Here is a 23736-nt window from a genome sequence, read left to right as displayed (position 1 = left end):
CATTTGCAAATTTCTCTAAAAAAAAAAATAAATAAATAAAAATGTAACAGTTCAGCTAAAAATTGTCCCAACCCTACCCTTTCGAACCCTTGTTACATATAAGTCCCCGGTTCCACCAACTAATGTAGAATTCTTTCGTCTTACCACATGCACCTCCTTACAACATGATCCTAATATTAGTCATTGGTGAAATGACTATTGTCACGTATAAGTCTCATATTTCCCTCCTAACAAACTGATGTGAAACTCATTTGTTGGCCAAGGGTATAAAAATGATATTGTATTAAAATTTTATTCAGCATTTTAAACTTGCTCAATCATGCATCAGAGAGAACTAAGGTCAACTCAACAACGACTAAAACTCAATATTGGGTTGATTGACCATCTTCATTGGTAAGTTATTAAATACAAGAGATATAATAAGTTAAATACAAGAACAAATACAAGAGAAAAAAATTTGGTAAATATTGCGGATATAATATATATATATATATATATATATATATTGGCAAGTGAATTGACGAAATACCCATTGGACTTTAATAGAGCAGGGAATATCCACATGCTTATTATATGCTTCAATTTCTAGGTTAAAATGCAGGTTAAGCGTGTTTTTAAACGCAAAAAATACGCATAATATGTAATAACATCGATATTCATCTGTAACACCCTAGCGTTTTATCGTCCTCATTTCCGTACTGCAGTGAAAGAAGACTATCTCTTCGCATATCTTCGCAGGCAATCCAACGCTACTTCTGGTTTTTTGGCCTCATCTGAACTCTCTCTCTAGAAAATCTTGCAGAACAGTTCGCATATCTTTGTTTTCTTCGTCGGACTCTGGCTTTAAGGTAAAACCTTCATTTCTATGTATAACAATCATGCTAGTCTTTTGACCATTACCGATTTCGAACGACTTCGAAGAATTATGGATGTATTTTGAAATTACTCAATACCCAATGCTCAATTTGTTAAATTCATTCTGGGTTTAGGCTGACACTGTAAAATTTCGATGCAATTGTCATTTTATGAAAGTGTGATGGTTTGGGGGATTTATTTTCATGGTACCTGAAATGAGAATTGATTTTCGGATGAGGATGTTAGTCTTTAATTGTAAATTCCTTAGGATTTTAGGTAGTGAGAGAAAACGTTGTTGATTTATTGCCTGCAACGTAATTGATTATTGTGTTCTGTGTCAGTTTGCATGTTAATTTACTCCGGAATTTCGGGTTTCAGTGGCAATTTTAAGTATATAAGCATGGATCCCGTTAACAACTGCAGTGACTACTAGTGTTTCATAGTGAAATTGGCTGTTTGACATAGATCTTGATGCTTGAGGTTCTCTTATTTTCATTTTTATTTTTTATTTTTATGCTATATAGGCTTAATTATTATTTGATCCCCTTAAGGTTGGTAGATTTTATTCCTTCAATTCATTTTTAAACTTAGAAAGTTTGAAACTGTAATTATTTTATCAATGTCATATACTTTTTTCAATCTGCTGATCATTTGCTTTTAAGATTCCCTAACTGTTAAAACTTAATTAAATTTTCATGATTAAATAGCATATAGTAAATATCAATACTAAGTTACAAACTCAATAATAAGTACTATCTTATAAATATATAATTATCATGCTTAACTTCATTTTGTGGTATTTAAAGTAGGGAAATGTAAAAATAAGTAAGCTTTTATTTGCAACTGTGCTTGAAATTCAATTCAAAATTCATATTCGATCATCTTCTAAATTAAAAAAGATCCATAATAATTCATTTAAAATCCAAATGTATGAGCTTTCAAGTCTAAAAGGTATGCATATGGTATACGTGGGATTTCTTTGATGAAGAAAACCCGCAGTTTCAATAGTTGTGTCTGCTATGCTATGGTTGTTACCACATGGGTACACTTCACCATGATTATCATAGTTACAATGATGATCACCGTTATTTAAAATCTCACTTTTAAATATTATTGATTCACATTTCTCAAACAATTGTATTTGCAAATAAGGAGGTTGATGCTCTAGTACAAAATAGGTGCTCCGAGATATTTTCTTTCTGGCCTTTCCCTTAAATATATAATAAGGTTATTACTTAGGTTGGTCATGCAAGGTGTTGAGGTGAATTCACTGTATATAAAGCTAGATTTTGACATTATTTGCATAAAGTAATTTTTATCATATTTGAAATTGTGTTCTCATACTCAGTAGCCCGAGCTTTTATTATTGCATCATGAAATCACCGCTTTATATAATCTTCCTATTTGTAATTGGAAAGAGTATAACTTGTACTAATACTTTCTTGTTGTCACCTGTTGATTATTGTCAATGGTGATTGCCATAGAAAAATTCAACTTGCCTTTATACTGCCTTAAGTTACTCATTATTGTAGACGCCATTTTCTGTTCGAGCAATGGAGAATAATTGTGGTAGGGTATTCTACCATATCAATGCATTTAAATGCCTTTTTTTCGTTTTTTTTCTTTTCTTTTCTTTTCTTTTTTTTTTTTACTGGATTTTATGTGACTAATTGTCTAACACAATTTACCTATTTTGGTTTTCTGATTATGTAGTATTAGCCTTTTAAGGGGTTTAGCACTAGTTTATAATGTGTTTAGTATAAGTGAACAATTGACCATTCTTCATTTAGGGGAAAAAAAAAAAAAACAAACAAACAATTGACCATTCTTAGCACTTATCCCATACTTTATGGACCTAAATGTTGTAATACTTCTGTTTATCATCTAATCTATGGATTGGAGACTAGAGTAAATTATGTACAGTTACACCATTAATATTTGAGATTCTAATGTTCAGTTCTTTTGTTGAAAACTATGGGACTTGTGACACAGTGTTTGGGATTATAATGTTCAGAAGTAAACAACTTGATATCCCAAGCAAACTTTAAATTATATCCCAACTCTAAAACATAAGAAATTGATCTTTGAATCAGGTTTCACATCAAGGTCTGGTATTAGTTCTGATATTCGAAAATGTCATATATATTGGCTTTTTTAGAACAATAATATTATAAACGAATATAATTGAGAAATTATAGCAACCAAGGAATATGTTCCTCTCCTTTTCATTTCAAACAGCTTGGTTTGTAAGTATTGACATTTAGCTTATTTAATTATCATATCAATGCTTTTGTTGGTATGGGTATTTGACACGCTTAAAATGTTTTGAGTAACATAAATTGGTATTTATTATGTATTTATTTTATGATAACTTTATTATTATTTTTGCACGGATTATCTATCAACAAATAAAATTGATACTTTTGATTTTAGCATGCTAATAATCTCCACTGTGTGATACCTTGTCAAAGTTGGTTGAGGGTAAAGAATAATTGACTCTGATAATCCCATTAAGAGACTCATTTCTCCATTACATAATAGCAAAAGAAACAGCCAAAACAGTTTTTGTTATTATATGTATTCTACACATTTCTAACTAATGAGAATGATTTCAATCTTCATTTTAGTGCTTAATGGTGGTGATGGTTGTCTCTTTTTATTTTTAGTTTATAAATCCCAAAATTGACCATTGTTTTGTTCGGAATTTTGGGCATCGTTATTTCAGTGGCATCATGTTTAGAGTTCCTGCAATTATATGACGGTTTAGAGTAAGCCAGTCTTTTATTACCTTAAGCTTCTGCTTATCTTAAGCACATACACTGTAATGCCTTGGATTTATATTGTTAAGCGTGTGTGTGGACAGCAATGGTTGGCTAACATATTCATGTTTCTTTCGGTGCAAAAGAATATTGAAATTGAGCTGAAAAACAGTAGGGGATTGGATAAAATACAGTATTCTTCAGTTGTTCCAAAATATCGCCAAAGCATGACTTCAATTGCATACATACATAGGTACAAACTTACAAAGTTGCAGTACATGCTTGCATATACATATTAACATGCAGGAGAAAGGATGGTTGTTAATGACAGTTCTCTAAATTTATTTTCATCTTCTAATGGTAAGCTTCACCATCAGTGGTATGAATTTTTTTTTTTCACATCCACTGGAGCAGTCTTATTTAATATAAAAACTTATCATAGGAAAATGAAGAATTTTGTTTCTATGGTGATTTTTTTTCTTTTTTGCAATTTTATCTTTATTGTATGATAAAACTGAAAATTAAGTACTGGAAATTTTAAGAGCTGAATTTTACTTGCTAATTATCAATTAAGAATTTTTTATAATACTTTTTTGAGTTTTAAGTGTAATTCTTTATAATACTTTTTTGAATGTTAGTGTTCATGTTTAGTAATAAGAGAATTCTTCATCATTTAAAATTTTACCCTATTTGAAGTGACACTTATTCTTGTAAGCGATATTCTTATTACTTTATCAAACACACTTAATTAAATAAATGTTGAATGTTTTCAGAATTAAGTGCTCAAACAGCCCCTAAGTTTAGAAAAGTGAGTTGTCAAGAATATCAAACAATTCCTTCCTTTATTTGACTCTACCTATCTCTGGAATGGTAAGAGTGAAGGTGGTAAGTTATGAGGTGAATATCAACTATCAGTTGCTGCATTTTTTGAGGTGTCCTGTGGGTAATTGTTGATTGCTTGTTTGCATGTTGCTTTTTGTGGGAAATGGAACATTGAGTTTAGTTAAAGCTGTTTGGATGTCACATTGCAATTATTCTTCCTTTTGCTTTCTTATTTTACTATGCCATGAATTTTTGTTATATGAGTATTCCATTGATTATCAATCAGTTCAATACATGTTTGTCTGGAGTTTGTTTTGACATTTTCTATTGCCAAACCTTTTTAACTTTCGTGGAGCATTTTGGCATCCTCTTGTAGAGGAAATTATTTGACAACATCATATTATGCCCCTTTTTTTTTTGCTCTTTTTTTCCATCCGCGTGCATGCTCCGTGTGTGTGTGCTGGGAGGGGAGGGGGGCTGGGTATGTTGATTTGGAAATCCCAACAAAAATGCCTGCCAGTCAGCTAATTTGTCAACCACTCTGCGGGCATGGTTGACCACACAACATAAATCTTAGCATGCTTCCAATCCTGCGCAATGGACAAATAGTCCAAGAAATGGCATGCCTGTTCAATGCATCCCATGCATTATTTGAGAATCCTTTCTATCTCATGTGCCTTGATCTTCTTATTTCTTATTTATTTTTTCTTTTTTAATGAGAAAAAAAAAAAGGCCTTGAATTTCCAGCTTTTCTTTTATTTGTTAGGCAAGTAGAGGTGGGGGTGCAGACGTTGTTTATAGCTCTTTTGGACAATTAAACCCAAGCATGTGGTTCTACTGCCAACATGCTTTACAAGCTAAGCTAGCTGGCATTTTCCTTGAATTTCATCGTTAGTAACTTTTGATTGTTGTATACACAAAGTCTTGTGAGAGAGAAAACTGCCCCCTATGACATCTGTAATTCTTTTTCCTCACCTTCTTTTTCATGACAAAGTGTCTAATTGAATTTTTTGCTCCCTAAATTAAGGTCTTTAATTCAATCTTACTATTAGGGGCTGAGAGATTAGGGGCCCTGTTAGGCTGTTTTATTATTTTTGTGGGCTGTGTTCCCCGTTCAAATGCTTTCTAATACAATTTTACTTATAAAAAAAGAAAAGAAAAAAGGGGTCCTTAGGAGGACAATGTTTGATAGTATTCATTGTATTGTTTAAATGCGCATATCTGTCTGTTTCATACAGTATAATCTCTGTGCAGTCCAGTTGCTGCTTAATTCAATCTAATAAAGAGGGTTATGTCTTGGCTTGTCTCATGAATACTTTCATTTTACTTGGTGATTTTGGATATAATGATTTTGCAAATCATTGACCTGCAAGGTATAATTGGTAGGTTGAAATTTATATCTCCTTTCATAGGCTTACAAACTCTGAACCATCACACCAAAGAGAAAGTTTTAGAATTATTTTCAAATTACAAGCAAAAGTAGACTTCTTAGGATTCCTGAGATGGTTTGGCCACATGCAACAATGCAGTAACTGCACTGCTTGGAAAAAGTGGCGGTTCGTGTTGAGGTAATGTTAGAGGAAGGGGGAGTCCAAAATTAACATGGTTGGGATAACTAGGAAAGATATAATAACATGTGGTTTAGCTGAATTTATGACCCTAAAGAGCAAGACGGTGACAAAATTCATGTAGCAGATATCAAATAGTTAGGAAAAGATCAGGGCTCAGGATCGATTCCTGCTTGGTGCAAACAATTTCTTGGAGGGGGTGTGTGTGAGTACCAACTAGGAAAAAAAAAAATAGTTGGGAAAAGGCTTTGTTGGGTTGAGTTAAGAAACAAAATAAGATTTACTGCTAGACGTTGGAGTTCTCCATAATATTAAACGTAAAATGGCTGTTTATGTATATATCTATGTCGATTTGGTGGAGTAATGCCATTTCATTACTTCATGAGAATTACACTAAATTAAAGAATACAGTTTAGAATAGCGAGATAGTTTGGAAAGAGGCAATAACCTTTGATTTAGCTGTGTTTATGACCATAGATAAAGCATTATGGTGACAGAATTCATGTAGCAGACATCAAATAGTTGGGAAAAGGCTTTGTTGAGTTGAGTTAAGAAACACAATGAGATTTCCTGCTAGACATTTGAGTAATCTCCATCATGTAGATTTGGTGGAGTAATGCCACGTCATGACTTTATAAGAATTACAGTAATGTAATCACAATGGAATGTAGCCAAGATGTACTTCCTCGCCTTCTAAAGTAGAAGGCCGAGGGTTCAAGTCCTGGTGTAAGTCTCAACTAGGAAAAAAAAAGATTTACAGATACAGTTTTAGAATGCTATTCGTAAAGAGCGGATCCATTTCATCTGTTATATAAGATGCAGTTATTTATATACAGCAAGAAAATAATATGCAGTGTTATCTCTCTAACCCCTAAATAAATTTAGGTATACGATTCATTACTTTTATGGGAAAATTGTCATGTTACTATGACTTCTTGATAACTGCAATGTATGTATGTATATATATACACACACACACGCACACGTATATATATATATATTTTGTCTTTCAGCATTTCAAATGTTCCAAACACAATAAAAGGAATGAACCACAAGGTTTCAGAAGTTCCTTGAATCAATAATAGAATGCTGGTAGTGTTAATATGTGGTTTGGGAGTTTGAATTATTATGTCATTATGACTTGAACTGCAAATAAAGGTGTATTTGAAAATGTTTCTTCAAAAGTTTTTATATAATCAAGAAGGCTTCTGAAAGGAGAGGTTGAAAGATTTGCATCTTTTTTGTTGAGAAGTGAGAATAGTTGGATTTTGGTAGGGTTTAGTGCTCTTTCGAAGCTGATGGGGAAAGGCTGAAATGAAAATTTATTTACCTTGTTTTTGAGATCTTTTCCCTTCCAAGGAAATAAGACCTAAGTGGTGTTTGGTCCTGATTGTAACTACACCTGGTAAGTGAGAAAGGAGACTTGTAGGAGATGAAATTTCAGGGGAATAATCATACACTTGAATGCAATTAGGATAATGAACAGCAGGCAATTTTGTCTATTTTTGGTAACTAGCAGCAGGCAAATTTTTAGATCATTACATATATATCGTGTTGATGGGGCTGACTGCCTAGGTTTGTCCTTCTGATCTCTGAGGTCAAGGTATAAGCTGCTGCATGTGATTTCATCGAACCAGATGGGAGATGAATGAAACTATTTGATATTTCTGTTTTATTGTATGTGCAATTATGTATTTTTATTGGTTTGAGTGTGGTTTTATTTGAAGAGTTTATTTTAGATTCTTTTTCCCCTGGTGCTCATTAAGTTACTAAGAGAGTTTGCATAGTATTTTCTTGCGTGATTGTGATGTCCTTCTTTTTCCTTATTACAGACAATGAAAATTAACATGGAGAAGCACACAGCTTGTAGAGCATTGACATTGATAATGTCAACATTAGGTGATAAATCGCTCATGCTTTGAGGGTTCAAGATTCTTTCAAGAATCTGGTGTTTAATGCCACAAGTTTCCTTTTCTCTTTGCTTTTTATTTTTTTCTTAGTTCTTTTCCACAAGTTACCTTATGGATATGAAATAAGTTCAATTTGTTTTAGTGGGAACTAGAAAGTTGACATGGGTTCTTTCCATTTATGGCTTTCATGGCGTATAAATTCAATTGGATTTGTTGAAGGTGCTGTTCTAAAAACCTTTACTGTTATTTGTGATCGTGGTTGATGACTGCAAGTTCTGTATTAAGTGTAGGTGATGAATTTGTTTTTTTTAGACGTCTGAATGCAATGACAACAAATGAGATAGGCTTCATTATCACGGATGCCCAGAAAGCTTCTGATTCTTATATTTTGTATTGGACTTCAAGGGTTATTAGAGGCTCCCGTCATTGCGGGGTTTGGGGAGGTTGTTTTCAGTTTCAAACCTGTGACCATAATGGAGCAACCTTACTGTTGTGCCAAGACCTGCCCTCATATTAATTTCAATTCATACATTGATAAATTCTTTTCTTTTTTCCCTTGTGATGTTTCAGATAGTGTATTCTAACGCTGCTTCACTGTGCGACAGATTGCTAACTGTTACAACAAAGAAGTGACTGAAACTGATGCAGTTGTAACCATTATGTCTGGATTGATTGAAGGCCTCCCTGATGCCGTTGCCCTCAGGTGCCTTGCACGTGTTCCTTTCTACCTTCATCCTAAGTTAGAGCTTGTTTCTCGTTCTTGGCGAGCTGCCATCCACAGCCCTGAACTATTCAAAGCCCGACAGGAGGTCAGTTCATCAGAGGATTTTTTATGCGTGTGCGCATTCGACCCTGAGAATTTATGGCAGCTTTATGATCCTCTTCGAGACCTTTGGATCACACTACCTGTTATCCCCTCAAAAGTCAGGCACCTTACCCATTTTGGTGTTGTTTCCGTAGGGGGGAAGTTGTTTGTGCTTGGAGGTGGCAGTGATGCTGTTGATCCATTGACAGGTGACCAAGACGGTAGTTTTGCAACTAATGAGGTCTGGTCATATGACCCTGTCGCCCGGCAGTGGGCCCCACGTGCATCCATGCTTGTACCCCGTGCCATGTTTGCATGTTGTGTTTTGGATGGTAATATTGTTGTTGCCGGTGGTTTCACTAGCTGCAGGAAATCAATATCTAAAGCAGAAATCTACGATCCTGAAAAGGATGTCTGGGTTTCAATACCTGATCTCCACCTCACGCACAATACAGCATGCTCAGGGGTGGTTATTAGGGGTAAGATGCATGTCTTGCACAAGGGTTTGTCAACCGTGCAGGTCTTGGATGGCATGAGGCTTGGCTGGACAGTTCAGGACTATGGTTGGCTCCAGGGTCCAATGGCTGTGGTCCGGGGGATGCTGTATGTTATGAGTCATGGTGTTATTTTCAAGCAGGAGCGAGAAGCCAAGAAGCTTGTGGTTTCAGCATCTGAGTTTCGGAATAGAATTGGGTTTGCAATGATTGGGTTGGGAGATGATATATATGTCATTGGAGGGGTGATAGGGCCTGAGCGATGGAACTGGGACATTAAGCTAATGTCCGACGTTGATGTTCTGACGATTGGGAGTGAGAGACCAAGTTGGCGGCAGGTGTCTCCTATGACAAGGTGCCGTGGAACGATTTTTGGTTGTTCACAACTGAGAATTTAGGTCTTCACTGATTTGGGTGGTGAATGTTGTTGCTTTTTTGCGAGAATTTGTGCCCTTCTTGAAGATTTGATTTTCTCCTACTTGCTAGAAAGAAAGAATGAGGTTTCTGCCAGCTACCTTTTTGTTTCTTTTTTTTTTTTGTTTGTAAACCATAACATCTGGCCTTGCTTTCTCTTGGAGTTAGTGGTACATTAGAAATGCGAAGTATCAACATGAACTAAAAATTTATTTTTTAATTTTTAGTTATTTATTTATTTATTCAGTAGTAATTGAACAAGAAATTTATTGTTTAGTCAGATGCCTTTCTACCAATAATGTGCTTGTTGTTTTCCTCTTAGGAGTTCGTCAGTTGCGTTTATGCTCACCAGGTACCTTAGCTTTTCTTTTTTTTTTTTAAGTCCATTCCATGGCAGAATTTTATTACATCCAGATATCTCATTCAGTCCCTCTGCTAATGATTTACTAAATTAGTAGTAATGTTTAAATTATTGCAGCTTAGTTTAGAGGTAGAAGTTTGATGATGAAAGTAACTTGCCTAAAGTAAGAACAATTGAGAGATTAATTCGCGATAGCTCATTTTATGATGCGCTGGAAAATCTAATTTTCCAAAGGCTGTGTTTGGCATGTTTGGAATTGAAGCTTTAGAATTAGAATCGGTGGATTAGAGAAAAGTAACTCAAAAAATTAAACCAAAATTTTCTTTAATTCTACCAATTTTAATTTCAATGCTCCAATTTCATGCCGCTAAACAAAGCAAATCTTTTAGTTTTAGTTTTTGAGATAATAATGAAAGTTAAGGAATTTTACCCATTAACAAGGTATACATTTTTCTACTCGGTTTCATACAACTTCGTACCAATAACTTCACATACACCCACCCACAATACTTCAAAACTGATGATAAAATATATTAGAACCAACAACAACTTGATTGTTTTTGTTCTGAGTTTCAAAACTGAAGACATTTTTCTTTTCTTTTTTTCAAGAAATTCACATATATCATTCACACATCAATTTTGCTTATTTAGAGACTTGAACCCTCACCGTCCATTTTAAAAGGCCTTGGTCAAAACTGAAGACTTGGGAGAAGGCAAGTTCTCAAAAGTACATAATATCAACAGTTGGCTTAAACAATTGGATATAGAAAGAAGGGTGAAACATGGATTTATTTTATTATTCTATTATTTTATATGTTGGTTCTTGTATTTCACGGTGTTTGCACTTTTAATGTCAAATCTATGCTAACAGGCTGTAATTATGTATCACCACCATTCTTGTTGTGCTTAGTGATTTATAATCTCCCTCAGAGGTAGTTTAGCAAATTAGCATCTTATGATACTCTTTCATGAAGCTTAGGTTGGTACATTGTATTTGTATCTTAGCACTCATGCCTTTTTTACTGGTTTTGATACGATTCAAGGTGTGATATTTAGCTACAGGCTTATTCACTTATTCAGGGGTATTATTGTCTTTATGCTCAATGGCCTAATGTGTGACACGTGGTTGTGGTCCTAGAGCATGTACATTGAAGATTTATGGCTGTGGAATTCTTCATTGTTGTGGTTGATACTTTGAGTTTGTTTGTCACTCTTATCTTGCAATACAATTTGAGTATTGTTGATTGTAACATCATTCATGTATTGGTTGGTGAGTTGACATTTGATCCAAGCAAGGGTGTCATGGACAGAGGGAGTGCAGTGTGCACTTAATGGTACTAGTGTGTGTGTAAAGGTTATGAAAATTAGTGTTTCAACTTGTATAAGGGTATATACATAGTGTGAGACAACTGAGTGTGTAACTACTTGCATATAACTAGTGGAGATTACATTGGTTGAGGCCAAGAACTAACGTTTTTTATCCCTAATTGATAGGGGTTTTCCTTGTAATATCTTTGTGTAAAATTAATTTTATGTCCATTCACTTTACTTTTCTTTTCATTTTCCATTTTCTTTCTTTTTTAACTATTTTCATTAAACCAAAGGGAGCTTTACATAATAACTCATTTTAGGATGGTAATTGTGATATTTTCAATGGTTTAAGGGAAACAAATTGCAAAGCGGGAATAACTTGCAAAAATATTTTTAATAGAACGATTAGTTTATTATCTACTCCAATTAAACAGAAACTACGCGAAACCCTTAAACCGAACGTTAAACCTAAATCAAACCCTAACAACGAAAGCCGTTGCAGTCCTCGGAATTAAAAAGGGCATAGGGCGAATGTATCAGAGATAGATATGGAGGTCACGCCGGCCATTATATTGCAGTAAATTGTTCTCTTTCCACTTCTTCACCATTTTTTTTTTTCTCTCTTTGATAAGATCGTCAATGATGGTGGGTGCTAAAATATTTAAAGTAGATAAGATAATTGTTTGAATTGATTTTCTGTTCTTCTCAGGAAGTTAGGCTGAGTTACTTACTTGATCTTGTAGCCGTGAGACTTGCAAATTTTGATTAGCGTGTCTACACATTTGGTCGTAAAGATGAATGTTGAATGGTTTCATTGTGTGTTTGTGCAGTAATTTCGATATTATACAGCACAATGAAATAAAATGGTAATATTTAGTAGGAATAAAATTTCAGACATTCCATTGGACTATGTTTTGTTCAACACTTTCAGTTATTATCTTGTTCCTTTACAGGGGTTGTTGTCTGGTTTCTTGAGTCGATGGTTGTGGTGTGCCTATGGTGCAATTGCAAATGTTATAAAATTGCACTCAGAACTTTTGTAATGGTTGATCCAAATTTTCTGCAGTATTAAAGTGTAGACATCCTGGAATGATTAGATATGCTGATTATAAGTATGAACATTTTATCCCAAATGTTTTAGATTGCTTGTGCCTGCACATAATGTGCCATTGGATGAGGTTAATTTTTTGGCACTGGATGTATATTAAGTGAAATCATTACTTGTCTAGCCCATGATGGGTTTTGCATTTGTGCTGTGTCTATGTCATTGCTTTCAGTTTCATGCATATTACTCAATATGCTGTATTTTTAGTGAAATTCATTACTTGCCGCGGCCATCTGCCTGCATCTGCGCTCTGCCTATGACATTGGTTTCATTTTGATGCATATCACTCAATATGCTGTATTTTAAGTGAAATTCACTACTTGCCGAGACCATCTGCCTGCATTTGCGCTCTGCCTATGACATTGCTTCCAGTTTCATGCATATCACTCAATATGCTGTATTTTAAGTGAAATTCACTACTTGCCGAGACCATCTGCCTGCATTTGCGCTCTGCCTATGACATTGCTTCCAGTTTCATGCATATCACTCAATATGCTGTATTTTAAGTGAAATTCATTACTTGCAGAGGCCATCTTGTTGTAAGTGCCTTATTGTTGTCGTTTCATTCATTAGGTAAGAGAGAGTGAGTGCGGATGCCATGAGCAATGACAGTCTATTTGTTTGTTTTGCTGACAAATTTGATTGTTTGGCTTGTGGATCTAGACAACTTTCATGAAATTCAAGCTTTAGTCAATAAAGAAGACAACACCAGTTATTGCCTACTATTATAGGCTATAGTATCATTATGAGACTGGTGTCTCATTTGTTATTATTGATATCGGTCCTCTTTCTCCCCATTCAATTGTACGTATGGCCTGGATCTACAGGGATCTTTTAAAATCTGAAGCACCCTAATACCTGTATGTTCCTTGTTCACCTCCGACCGTGATAATAAAAAGTAAATGCTAATTGTTTTCTACTATTTGTGTTAGGCTTGGTCATGCAGTTATATTCGTATAAGATCTTTCCTCGGTACAAGATTGTATGTTTGTGATTCAGTGCCTTGATTTTCTGATGAACATCAGTGAAATAAATTGTTATGACGGGTTTTACCTTGTAATCTTTCCCCATGTTTTTCTTGTTTATAATTTTGAATATTATGATACAAAATTTACTTCCTTTCTTTCGTTCCTACTTGCTTATTACTTAGTTCTTTATTTGATAAATATTATTAAATCCTTCTGTTTGTTAAACACTGAAAGCAACTTCTTGAAATCAGTATAACCATTAGTCTTGATGTGTGCATGATCTTTAATGGTGACCTGGCTTATTCTTAATGGTATTATCTTTTGGTAGGGATTTTCCCAGATGGGTGGTTCATTGTTAGTGTTGGTCGGGGATTTTAATATTTGTATAATTCAATTTTGCTAGTAACTGAAACAAATAATTTATAAAATAGCCAATTTGGTTTTCTATTTGATTTTTAGAACATTGTTGTAATTTGTATGACAGGTAAATGTATTTCCAGTAAAGACTTTAGACGGTGTTCATGAGATGCAAAAATTTTTGCCTTCTCCACATGGAGTGAGCGATTTTTCTATCTTTGTGATCTTATGCTTTTGAATCTTTTAGTAATTTGAAAGAGGGAAAGAAGAAAGAAAAAAGAAAAAAAGAAGAAGTTGGTGCAAACATGGATAAAAAAATTAAAAAATTAAAAATAAATAAATAAAAAACAGTACTCTGCCATATAAATTCAACAGTCTCGGATGAGCAGACATATTTTTTACATCAAAATAGTGAGGATCATTCAGACTTCCATATGTTGATAGATAAAGCAATAGTCTGCCTAAAAAAGAATAATAAATAGAAGATAGTTCAGAAGGGGCGGAACTGATTGTAAAAATCAAAGAGAGTGAACATTTTGACACGATAGCAGCTTGTTCTTTCTGCAAGTTGTGGAGAGTCAACCAAGTTTGACTTACGAAGTAGCTGTTTTGTGTTGATTTTGTAATAGTAGTTATTAATCATGGAAGGAAAGGGGCTGGCCAGATTTATCTCAGGAATGCACTTGTCAAATGGTAAGAAACTTGATTATCCCTACCACCAGGATATAGACCACTTTTATTTTATCATTCCTGCTTACTGTCTGAGATTTGATTATTTTATTTTTATGTTATGGTAGTTGTGGTGAGTATTTGATTTTGCAGTCCCATTTTGTTTCAGATGTTATGCCAAATGCTTTGGAGTCTTTGTTCATAATTCATACTTCCTCAATGTGATTACAGAAAGGAGCCTTTTTGGTCACAAACTTCTCTTGCGCAATCTTCATGGTAAGTAAAACATTGATGCATGCTAACAATAAACAAATGGACCTTAACATACATATCTACATTGCGGAAGATTAATGCTAGATGGCTTTTGCCTAGATAAAACTCGTTCTCCTTTCTATATATGGACTCCATTGAAGTACAAGGGAGGCGGGAATTTACTGCTATTTCAATTGCGATCTTGGAGTTTGGTCTTTAGATTGTTAATTTGCTACAGCGAGAAGCTCTGCATCTACATGAGGTAAAACCGGCTAAAAGATCGCTATCTAATATGGCTTTGTCAGTCTTTTTCAACATATAACATGGTTCATTTTGGGATCACGTTTAAACTTCAGGTCAGTTCTGTTCTTAAGTTACATATCAGGCAAGTCTAAAAGATTTGCTCAAACAAAAATAGAATTACCTATCTTGGACGCGGCACACACAACTTGGAACTATTAGACGATTCATTGTAGGAGTTGTTGTTTAAGTAGATTATATAAATAGAGAATTGTTAGATGGTTGTGGACCATAGGTCATTTGGTTGTCTAATTTAATCAAATTTGGTATGAAGATTTTTTTCATAAATTTCTGGACAAGACTATCCAATTTCTACAACAGAGAAAGACAAACCCATATGGCCTTTTCTTTTTGTCACTGCAATTCCTTAGAGGTCTCATCCTCCTCTCTAGTCTACTATATCACCCACATCGCAGGAGTGCGCTTTAGAACCGTTTTTGTTTCCATTATATAAATGTCACCGTCAACATTATCATTTTTCAGGCCATTGGGTCCATCATAATGAAAGTCTTTAACTGCTTTCGTTGTTCTTCCATCCCTCAAACATCATTACTATAATATATACTCCATACATGTATATCTATCTCTGGAATATCCTATTCTTGTGGAACGTAATACTTATCCAATTGTGGTCGTTGATACCTCCAACTGGCATGTCAAGATGACAGGTGGCAGTAACTAGAGAGAGATTGATTTTCACTACATTAAAGAGGTCTATTTCATCCTACGTGGTGGCTATACATTAGGTCCTTATCTTATATTAGTGTGAGCATGAAGCCTTTGAAGCAATGCTATTCGCCTTAGAGGTCAATAATGTCTATTATAAAAGTGAAATTATTATTATCATCTTTACATTTGCTCTAAAATTGAAATTATTAATCTCCCAAGATCTATCTAAGTTTGAATGAATTAAAGAGACGTCCACTTGGTTTATATGGCGAAGGTGGGTGGGGACATTTGACGTAAAACCTATAGAAAAAGACACCTTAGATGTGCGCAATTATCCCCCCTTCTATTCATTGTGCATGGCACTAAGTGACAAGGGGTAAGTAGAGCACCAACTTCTTGATAATTGATGCACTTGAATAAAAGTCATGTGTTTTTTTTTTTTTGTTTTTTTTTTGGCCCTTTGCTTTTTGGTGGGTGAAGATAAGGCTACAGATAGCTGTATGAATTGGGAAGTGAATTTAGTGTTGTTGCAATATCTAAGCTCACCGTTTTATGGTACCATATCAAGAAGGGTCCAATAATCCTACTATCTTTGGGTACCATAACAAAACCTAAATGGTCCCAGTCACTGGACACAAAGTAGTTGAATATATTCATTCATGGATGGAAATTGCATTTAAGTTGTGGAAGGGAAAGGAGGTTGTATCTTGAATTGTTTGGTTGAATGGGAAGTACTTGAGCAAATATTCGTTCCTATATTGTGGTAGTGGAAGAGGTCCTTGACTTAAAGTCTAGGTGTGGGCGAGATCGGATTCAAACATTGATATCCTCGCCAAGTGCTCTAGGGTCTGATTGGTTTAGTTTTTGTTTTTTTACAACAATTTTATGTTTTCTTTGAATTTGTTACAAAAATTTATTTGGTTTGAATATTCAAAAAAACCCATTTTCAAATAAATGTTTTTTATAATTTTATTAAAAGTGCAGTTTTTTGAGTGACGGCAAATCATGCAGATGCTTTGATGTTCTGAACTAGAGCCCACTTTGGTTTAGACCATGATGCTATTTCAAAAGCATTACTCAACACAAATTGCCAATTCCTGTAGAAGTACTGAAGCAATAACAGATTCTATTCGTTTATGCTGCCAGTAAGTTTTCAAAGCACCTTTTCTTTTTAGTACAAGTAGCTTTCCATCTCCAAAGTGGGTCCACAAGGATGAAGTTCTGACAAAAGGAAAGATTGTGGTGCGAATTCATCCTTGTATCATCTTAGATTAGAATTTAGAATGAGATTTTATTTTATTTTATTTATTATTATCATTTTTTAGAGGACATAATTGTTTTTTTTTTTTAAAAAAGGGACTTTTTATTCTGTTCCTCCATTTTTGGAAGGAAAGATACAGACTTGTGGGCATAGAGGTGTGGGATTCAATACCAACGAAAGCCCTTCTATCCTTTCTCCCGTTTTTTTTCTCTCTTTCCTTCCTTACATTTTTCCTCTCAACCAAACAGGCTGTAAATTTTTTTTCTGCGACTAATACTAATTATTACTCAGATTGGAACTCCTCACATCGAGTCAGCTGGGACACCACCTATGCAGCAAGATGGACTCGTTCGCTGTGGGGCCTCCCAAGTGCTAATTAAATTTGGAGTGTACAAAATATTGGGGACCACTAGACCAAAATTAAATTGGTTGTGGGGCCTCAAAATATTTTGGTAGGGGCATCTCTGTCAACTTGTCAAGGTTATATATCAGAAAAATAATGTAGAACATTTGTCTTTATATAATATTTGTTCAAAAACCACACGAATCATATAATAATATGATGTCTGCAATTTGTATATATTTTGACTCCTCCTCCTATAGTTGGCAAACTCACGTGCTTCGCCGTCGAATCTGCCATTGCTATCGAATGTGTGAGATAGATACTTATTGCCTTTGCCTTTGACTCACATTTTGAATGGAGATGGAAGAAAAACTCTGGATATTGGAGAATTCTAGTTTAGAGTATTATTTATTAAGAGAATTGTGTAGTTGTATTTTTAAATAATTATTTCAAATTTATATATATATATATATATATATATGAAGTAAAGTTTCAGTGTATAAAAGTTGTGTACATATTTGCACTTAACTACTTTAGTTTTTCACTTTTTTTTTAATTTTTTTTTTATAAGAGAAATGATATAATAGTCTTCAAAGAATGTATGGTACCTTTGTGAGATAATTGTATCATTTGTTTAAGAGAAATTCAATTTAAGAGTACAAAAAGTGAAGTGCTTTTGGTAAGATACTATTTATTAGTTTTTCTCTATAAACAAGAAGGATTTTATGTTTCATTTTGTGCATGTCATGAGATCTCTTAATTAAGTAGAAAGGAAAAGACTTATAAAAATGGGTATAGTGATTTTGCCATTTTATCATCTTATATTGAAAATATGAAATTTGTAAAAGGTCAGATAAATTAGTTGAAATAAATAACATTGCCATTGGCAACCCTACTTTCCCTCCAAATTATGAACATTTTAATTTTAGCTTCTTATACATATATTTTGATGAATAGATGGGTTTGGAAAAGAAGAAAAGAAAACAATGATAAAAAGAAAAATGGTTGGAGTGGAAATGCATGAGGCTTTTGAAAAGCTCCATGTGGCAAGTGGTAGAACAGTAGAACACTTTTTTACAGGCCCAAGAAAAAGAAAAGGAAGTGGGCCCAAAGTGGGGTCAGAGACCCGATTTTATGTCTAATCACTGTTCTGAAGGCACGCCTTATCTCTCCCTCATCTCAGACTCTACTCTAGTGGGCCTCACCTCTTGCTTTGGAGTTATACATCTGACTCTCCATATCATCATTCATATTTGCAAATGCATGGTGAGTTCTACAGCACAAAATAGTGGGCCCGGTGATTGCATTTTTTTTTTTTAATTTAATTGTGGCATTTTAAATAAATATTGACAACTCTTTAATTGAGTAATAATAATGGATACAATCCACCCATAAAATTAATATAAAAATAATAACCTATGCATTTAGGTTGGTTGTTTGTATGATACAATGTAAACAATCTGCATAAATTATTAAATAATCATGTTTCATTTAAGTGGATTAATTTAATAAAATCTTATGCTGAGATTTTTTTTTAATATATCAGGACACTATTATGGACTATTTTCTCAATCAGTCTCAATGAAACAAAACTCTTAACTTTTCGCTTTAAAAATACCCGTAAAAAAGATTTAACCAAACACCAAAAACTCATGCTTAAATTTCATGTTTCTTAATGGAATATATATAAGTGTGTGTGTGTGTGATTTTTTTTTTTTTTTTTTTAAATACTCGGTCCACAAACAATAATATGATGACCTTCCAAGAACCAATTTTTTTTTAACAATTTTATATAAAAAAAAAAAAAATAAAAAAAAAAAAAAAAAACCATTCATTCAAAGTTCAGTATTTTTTGAAAATCTAATGGCATTTATTATTTATGATCAGAAATGTGAAATCAGACCAAGTTGTTTATTGAAAAAAATTAAAAGCAAACCAAGATAGTTGTCATAAATTTGAAGTAACGAAAATAGGTTTCATACTATTTTCGTTCTAAATTAAATGTCCTGTTTGAAAAATCGTGATTCATAATTTGTAAGTTTTAATTCCTCAAATAGGACATCTTTTTTGAGACAGATGAAGTATTTAAGTTTTTTTTTTAAATACTTTTTGATCAACACTAATTTTTTCTCGTTGTAGAAGCTTGTCTTTTTGGGAAGGTTTTGAAAAGTTGGGGCTAATTATACAATTCACAAAAGTTTGAGGCCTGATGACGTGGGACAGCACTGCATGTGATGGAGTATCTGGAGGGAGGAATGAGTCCGGACGGAAGGTGTCGTCAGTCTTTCACCTCCGAGTGCGTGCGTTTATTTCGTATTCATATCTAAACAATACGATATTTAGAGAGAGAGAGAATAGTAGGTTGGACCAATAGTGAGGACAAAACTCCAAAGGACTAGAGAGAGAAAGAGAGTAGTACCAAAACTGCAGAAAAGGACGAAAATCAGTTTCGTACATTTTGATGTAGTAAAACTGATCTAGAGAGAGAGAGAGAGAGAGTGGGGAATTCTAGAGAGAGAGGCAACCTCTGGGCTCAGGCTCGGAGAGGAGTGCCAGTAGTGTGTTTGGTTTTGTCAAACTAAAAACTATTGAGATTGGCATGCACACACTTTCTTCTTTATAAGGCCACCAATACCCAGCCCTTTTCTCAATTTTTTCTCTGCTCCTTCTTCCCTCCTTTGCTCTTTCTTTTGTTCTGTGTCAATTGAAAAAGCAGAGTGAAAAAACATAAAGACACTCAAAAACAGAGCATATTTCTGAATGTATAAACACAATTCTTTATGCATTTCAGTGGCAAGTCTTTACTTCGCCTCTGATCTTGATTTTATGTATTTCATGCATTCAGATTATGATGAAATTTGAAGTTTTCTTTCTCTTTGATGTTAGAGTTTCATTCATGGAGGCTACAGAGATTTAGGATGGCTTTCCCAATGTCAACAGATTGACCATTTTTTTTTTTCTGTTACTTTTTCTTTTAATTTGTTGGGAAAAAAAGCTACCCTTTTGTGCTAATTTTGAAGCTTTTTTATTTTCTTTTTACACAATCAAGTGATTGACGAGTATGTTTCATTTTGATTTCTTAAACTCACCTTCACTGACGGTTTCTTCTTCTTCATCTTCTTCCTCTTTGGAATAATTATTCGATAAATTTGCCTGAATTTAATTTGATTTAGAGTGAGTAATGCTGAGAAATAGATCTAGAGCCGTGACCAGTAAGCAAAAGCAACCTAATATGGCTGAGAACATCTCTCCTTCCCAAAATCACACCAGACCACCCATTTCTTCCTTCTTTGGTTCTCCGAGATTTTTCAGTGGTTTTTTGGGAAATGGTCACTCTGAGACAGAAACCACTATGAGTCCAACTTCAATTCTTGATTGTAAAACATCCCCTACTTTTGCAAACCCATTTGGATATGATAGAAATTTGTCTAAATTCTCAAATACTACTTTATCAGAAGACAGACGCTCATGGGAAAGTAGTTCAGATCCCAAAGGCATTGGTGTTGCTCTTATTGACTCACACGGTGATGAAACAGCTCATGATGACAATATCTCCAAACCCAATAAAAAAATGGTCTTGTTTGGATCAAAGCTTAAGATTCAAATCCCTCCTCTTCCATCCTCTGCTCTTTCTCCAGCTGACTCCCCCAAATCCCCTGCCGATTTCGGAATCAAGACCCAGAATTCACAATTTTCTGGTTCTTTATCTCCACTTGGGTCTTTGAATTCTGGAATCCAAACAGGGGATTCTCCTAAGGCTTCTCCTATTGGCTCTCTGTCAATAAGTGAGATCGAACTTTCCGAGGACTATACATGTGTAATCTCTCATGGCCCAAATCCTAGAACCACTCATATATATTGTAACTGTGTTGTTGAGAACTGTTGCGGTGTTGTTAAATTGTCTGAATTGAGAAATGACTCTGTTTCTTTATCCGATAAGCTGAATTCTCCATCTGACAATTTCCTTAGCTTCTGTCACACTTGCAAGAAGAATCTTGAGCAGGGCCAAGACATTTACATGTACAGGTTAGTTCTAATACCATCTTTCCAATTGTGATTATATATATGTGTGTGTGTGTGTGTGTGTGTTATTTTCACAATTGTGCCTTACAGGGATCTGGAAATTGTAATGTAATGACTATTGTTTAGTGCTTAGTAGTTTAGATTTGAAATAATAATTTGGTTGTAAAATTATCAGATTTTTTGGTTGTATTAAAATGTTATGTAAAAGTGCAAGAACTCTGTTTTTGTCATCACCATTAGAGTGATTTTTTTAGTTGTTTCTTGCAGAGGTGAGGAGGCCTTTTGCAGCCCCGAATGCCGGTGCCGAGAAATGCTATTCGACGGAGTGGAGAATTCAGATTTGGTTGATGTTTTTGGAACTCAATCATCTCCATGAAGAAGACTTACAATTTTCCATACTTTTGATCTGTGACTTCTCTTCTAGGGACCATTAATTGATACAATCAATGTGGGTGGTTGTTCTGTCAATTTCTTTGTTTTCTTTTTCTTTTTCTTTTTCGTTTTTTTCTTTCTTTCAATTTTGGTCTTTCCTTTTTGTCCTCTCCCCTGCATATACAGAGATAAGAGAGGGTGATATATAATGTAGAAATTTGTTTTTGTTGAAATAATGACTAGATGTGGTTGCTTTGCTTGTGGGATTTTCCCGCAGTTTTTGGCTTTGAGTGGGTGGATGATGTTTGATTGAAAATTTATATTATCTTTTGTTTAATTTTCATGTTAAATCATGCCAATAAATAATAGAGCCCATTACTTTATTCATAATGATTCTCTCATGTCTTATTATAATTATTATTATTTATTTTATGTAGGTTTCCGTGATCATCAAAATAATTCTTATTCCTTGATCCTAAAACTGACTTTATCAAGGGAATAATTCCAAAAACAAAATCCTTTTCAAGCCAATATTCTATGATCCAATCAATTCAAATATAAAGTCGTAGTTAGTAATTTTATTTTGTTTGGCTGTGTCACAGATGAGATAGTCCAAAACATCAAAATCTTAGAAGGCTCTTCTTTTTAATTAAATATTAACCTCCTTGTATATACCGCATCCCAGCCTAGACCAAAAATTAAATTAACTGCTTTATTGAGAGACGGGAGGGGGACTTGATAAAATATATAGTTAATCAAAGAAAACCACGGGCTATTCTGGTGTGGAACTACATTTTTTTGGACACATTTCATTTAATTTAGATGTTTCATACTTGTATATATTTTCTATGTTTCTAAGTTAAAGAAGGGTGTGAAAGTTGAACAATAAGATCAAATGATCACAAATTATTAACCATAACAAGTTATGCACTTGCAATTTTGAGTCCATTACTCTGGCATCCCAAAAGAAATATATATTATATATATAGAGGACGGAGTCGATGCATGCTCGGGATGTGTCCCCTGGCCTCGCCCCTTCCCTTATATATTTATTATTTTATATATATATATATATAAAAGAAATTTTATAGTATGCCCTCATGTATTAAAATTATCTCTTACCCCTCTCTCTCTCTCTCTCTCTCTCTCTTACTCATTAAATTCCTTTAATTTTCTTTTAACAAAAAAATCCCTTTCTACAATCAAATCTTAATTTTCTCATTTTTCTTTCTTTCTATTTTTCCTTAAAATTCTTCTTTTTGCACTTAAATATAATGTATGTAACTTTTTTTTCTATCTCTTTTTTTTTTTTTTTTTTTTTTCCTTAATTGGTACTCATACACACGTCTCTATCCTCCTTTTAAAAAGTAGGAGCTAGCACTACTAGACCTTTAATTTTCCTATTATAATTAATACATGTCGATGACAGTTGTAATTTTATTATGTGAAAATATTATCAACCAATATTTTAATTTTATATTTGTCATGTATTTATCTTTCTCATACTACTCTTTGATTAGCATAATTCTTTTTTTTTTTACATGTATTTTGATTTGAACAATTTATATTTGTCAATTTTTAAATAAAAAAAATTTAACTATACTATGCCCATGAAATCATGACTCTGCCCCTGTAAATATATATATTTATGATGCAAAGCCAATCTCCTCTATTTTGGACAAAGCAACAGATTTTCTCGATGAAAAAAATTGCTTTACAAAAAATTAGAAGAGATGGGAAAGCGCTTTAAAATATGCTCAAGAAAAGGAAAATTAGTAGGATTTAGTGTTATCAGTCATTTATTCGACAAATTATTAGATGATTTCGGTTCATTTCACACATGATAAATTAATTCAATAAAAAAAATTTTATAATATATTAATACGTTCTTGTAAAATTATTTTCTCAATTTTCGAGAATCTGAAATTAATTTATCCACCAAATATGAATGACGAAAACCATCTAATAATTTTCTCACTCTATTTGACAGACAACACGAGTATTTGATTGTAACTTATTCTTTCTCTAATTAATCATGAAAAAATGATACCCATGCATGCACTATTCGTGAAAAATGATACTCAAGTATACCCTGTTCATTAATCATTTCCTATATGG

At 33.7% G+C, this 23736-nt stretch overlaps 2 protein-coding genes across 4 annotated transcripts; both read left to right on the top strand.

Moving 5' to 3' along the window:
- Positions 1–597: 597 nt before the first annotated feature.
- Positions 598–9907, top strand: LOC132268964 (F-box/kelch-repeat protein SKIP30). Of its 3 annotated transcripts, XM_059769907.1 has the most exons (3): positions 598–848; positions 7837–7903; positions 8520–9907. In XM_059769907.1, exon 3 carries the CDS (start codon positions 8574–8576, stop codon positions 9609–9611), a length of 1038 nt encoding a protein of 345 aa, XP_059625890.1. In that variant the 5' UTR covers positions 598–848; positions 7837–7903; positions 8520–8573; the 3' UTR covers positions 9612–9907. The 3 variants fall into 3 exon arrangements, with proteins under 3 accessions (XP_059625890.1, XP_059625891.1, XP_059625889.1); XM_059769908.1 differs by lacking the exon at positions 7837–7903 and having other exon boundaries at positions 8485–9907; XM_059769906.1 differs by lacking the exon at positions 7837–7903 and having other exon boundaries at positions 599–848.
- A 9662-nt stretch (positions 9908–19569) lies between these two features.
- On the top strand, positions 19570–21877 carry LOC132268963 (FCS-Like Zinc finger 8-like). The gene is made up of 2 exons (XM_059769905.1): positions 19570–21249; positions 21514–21877. The coding sequence occupies exons 1-2, from the start codon at positions 20405–20407 to the stop codon at positions 21620–21622; spliced, it is 954 nt and encodes a 317-aa protein (XP_059625888.1). The 5' UTR covers positions 19570–20404; the 3' UTR covers positions 21623–21877.
- Positions 21878–23736: the final 1859 nt, after the last annotated feature.

The sequence above is a fragment of the Cornus florida genome, unplaced genomic scaffold (assembly GCF_030987335.1).
Source record: "Cornus florida cultivar Cherokee Brave unplaced genomic scaffold, ASM3098733v1 CherokeeBrave_3.0.0_Hap2_Chr08, whole genome shotgun sequence".
Lineage (NCBI taxonomy): Eukaryota > Viridiplantae > Streptophyta > Magnoliopsida > Cornales > Cornaceae > Cornus > Cornus florida.
This window is presented reverse-complemented; position numbering and strand designations above follow the sequence as displayed.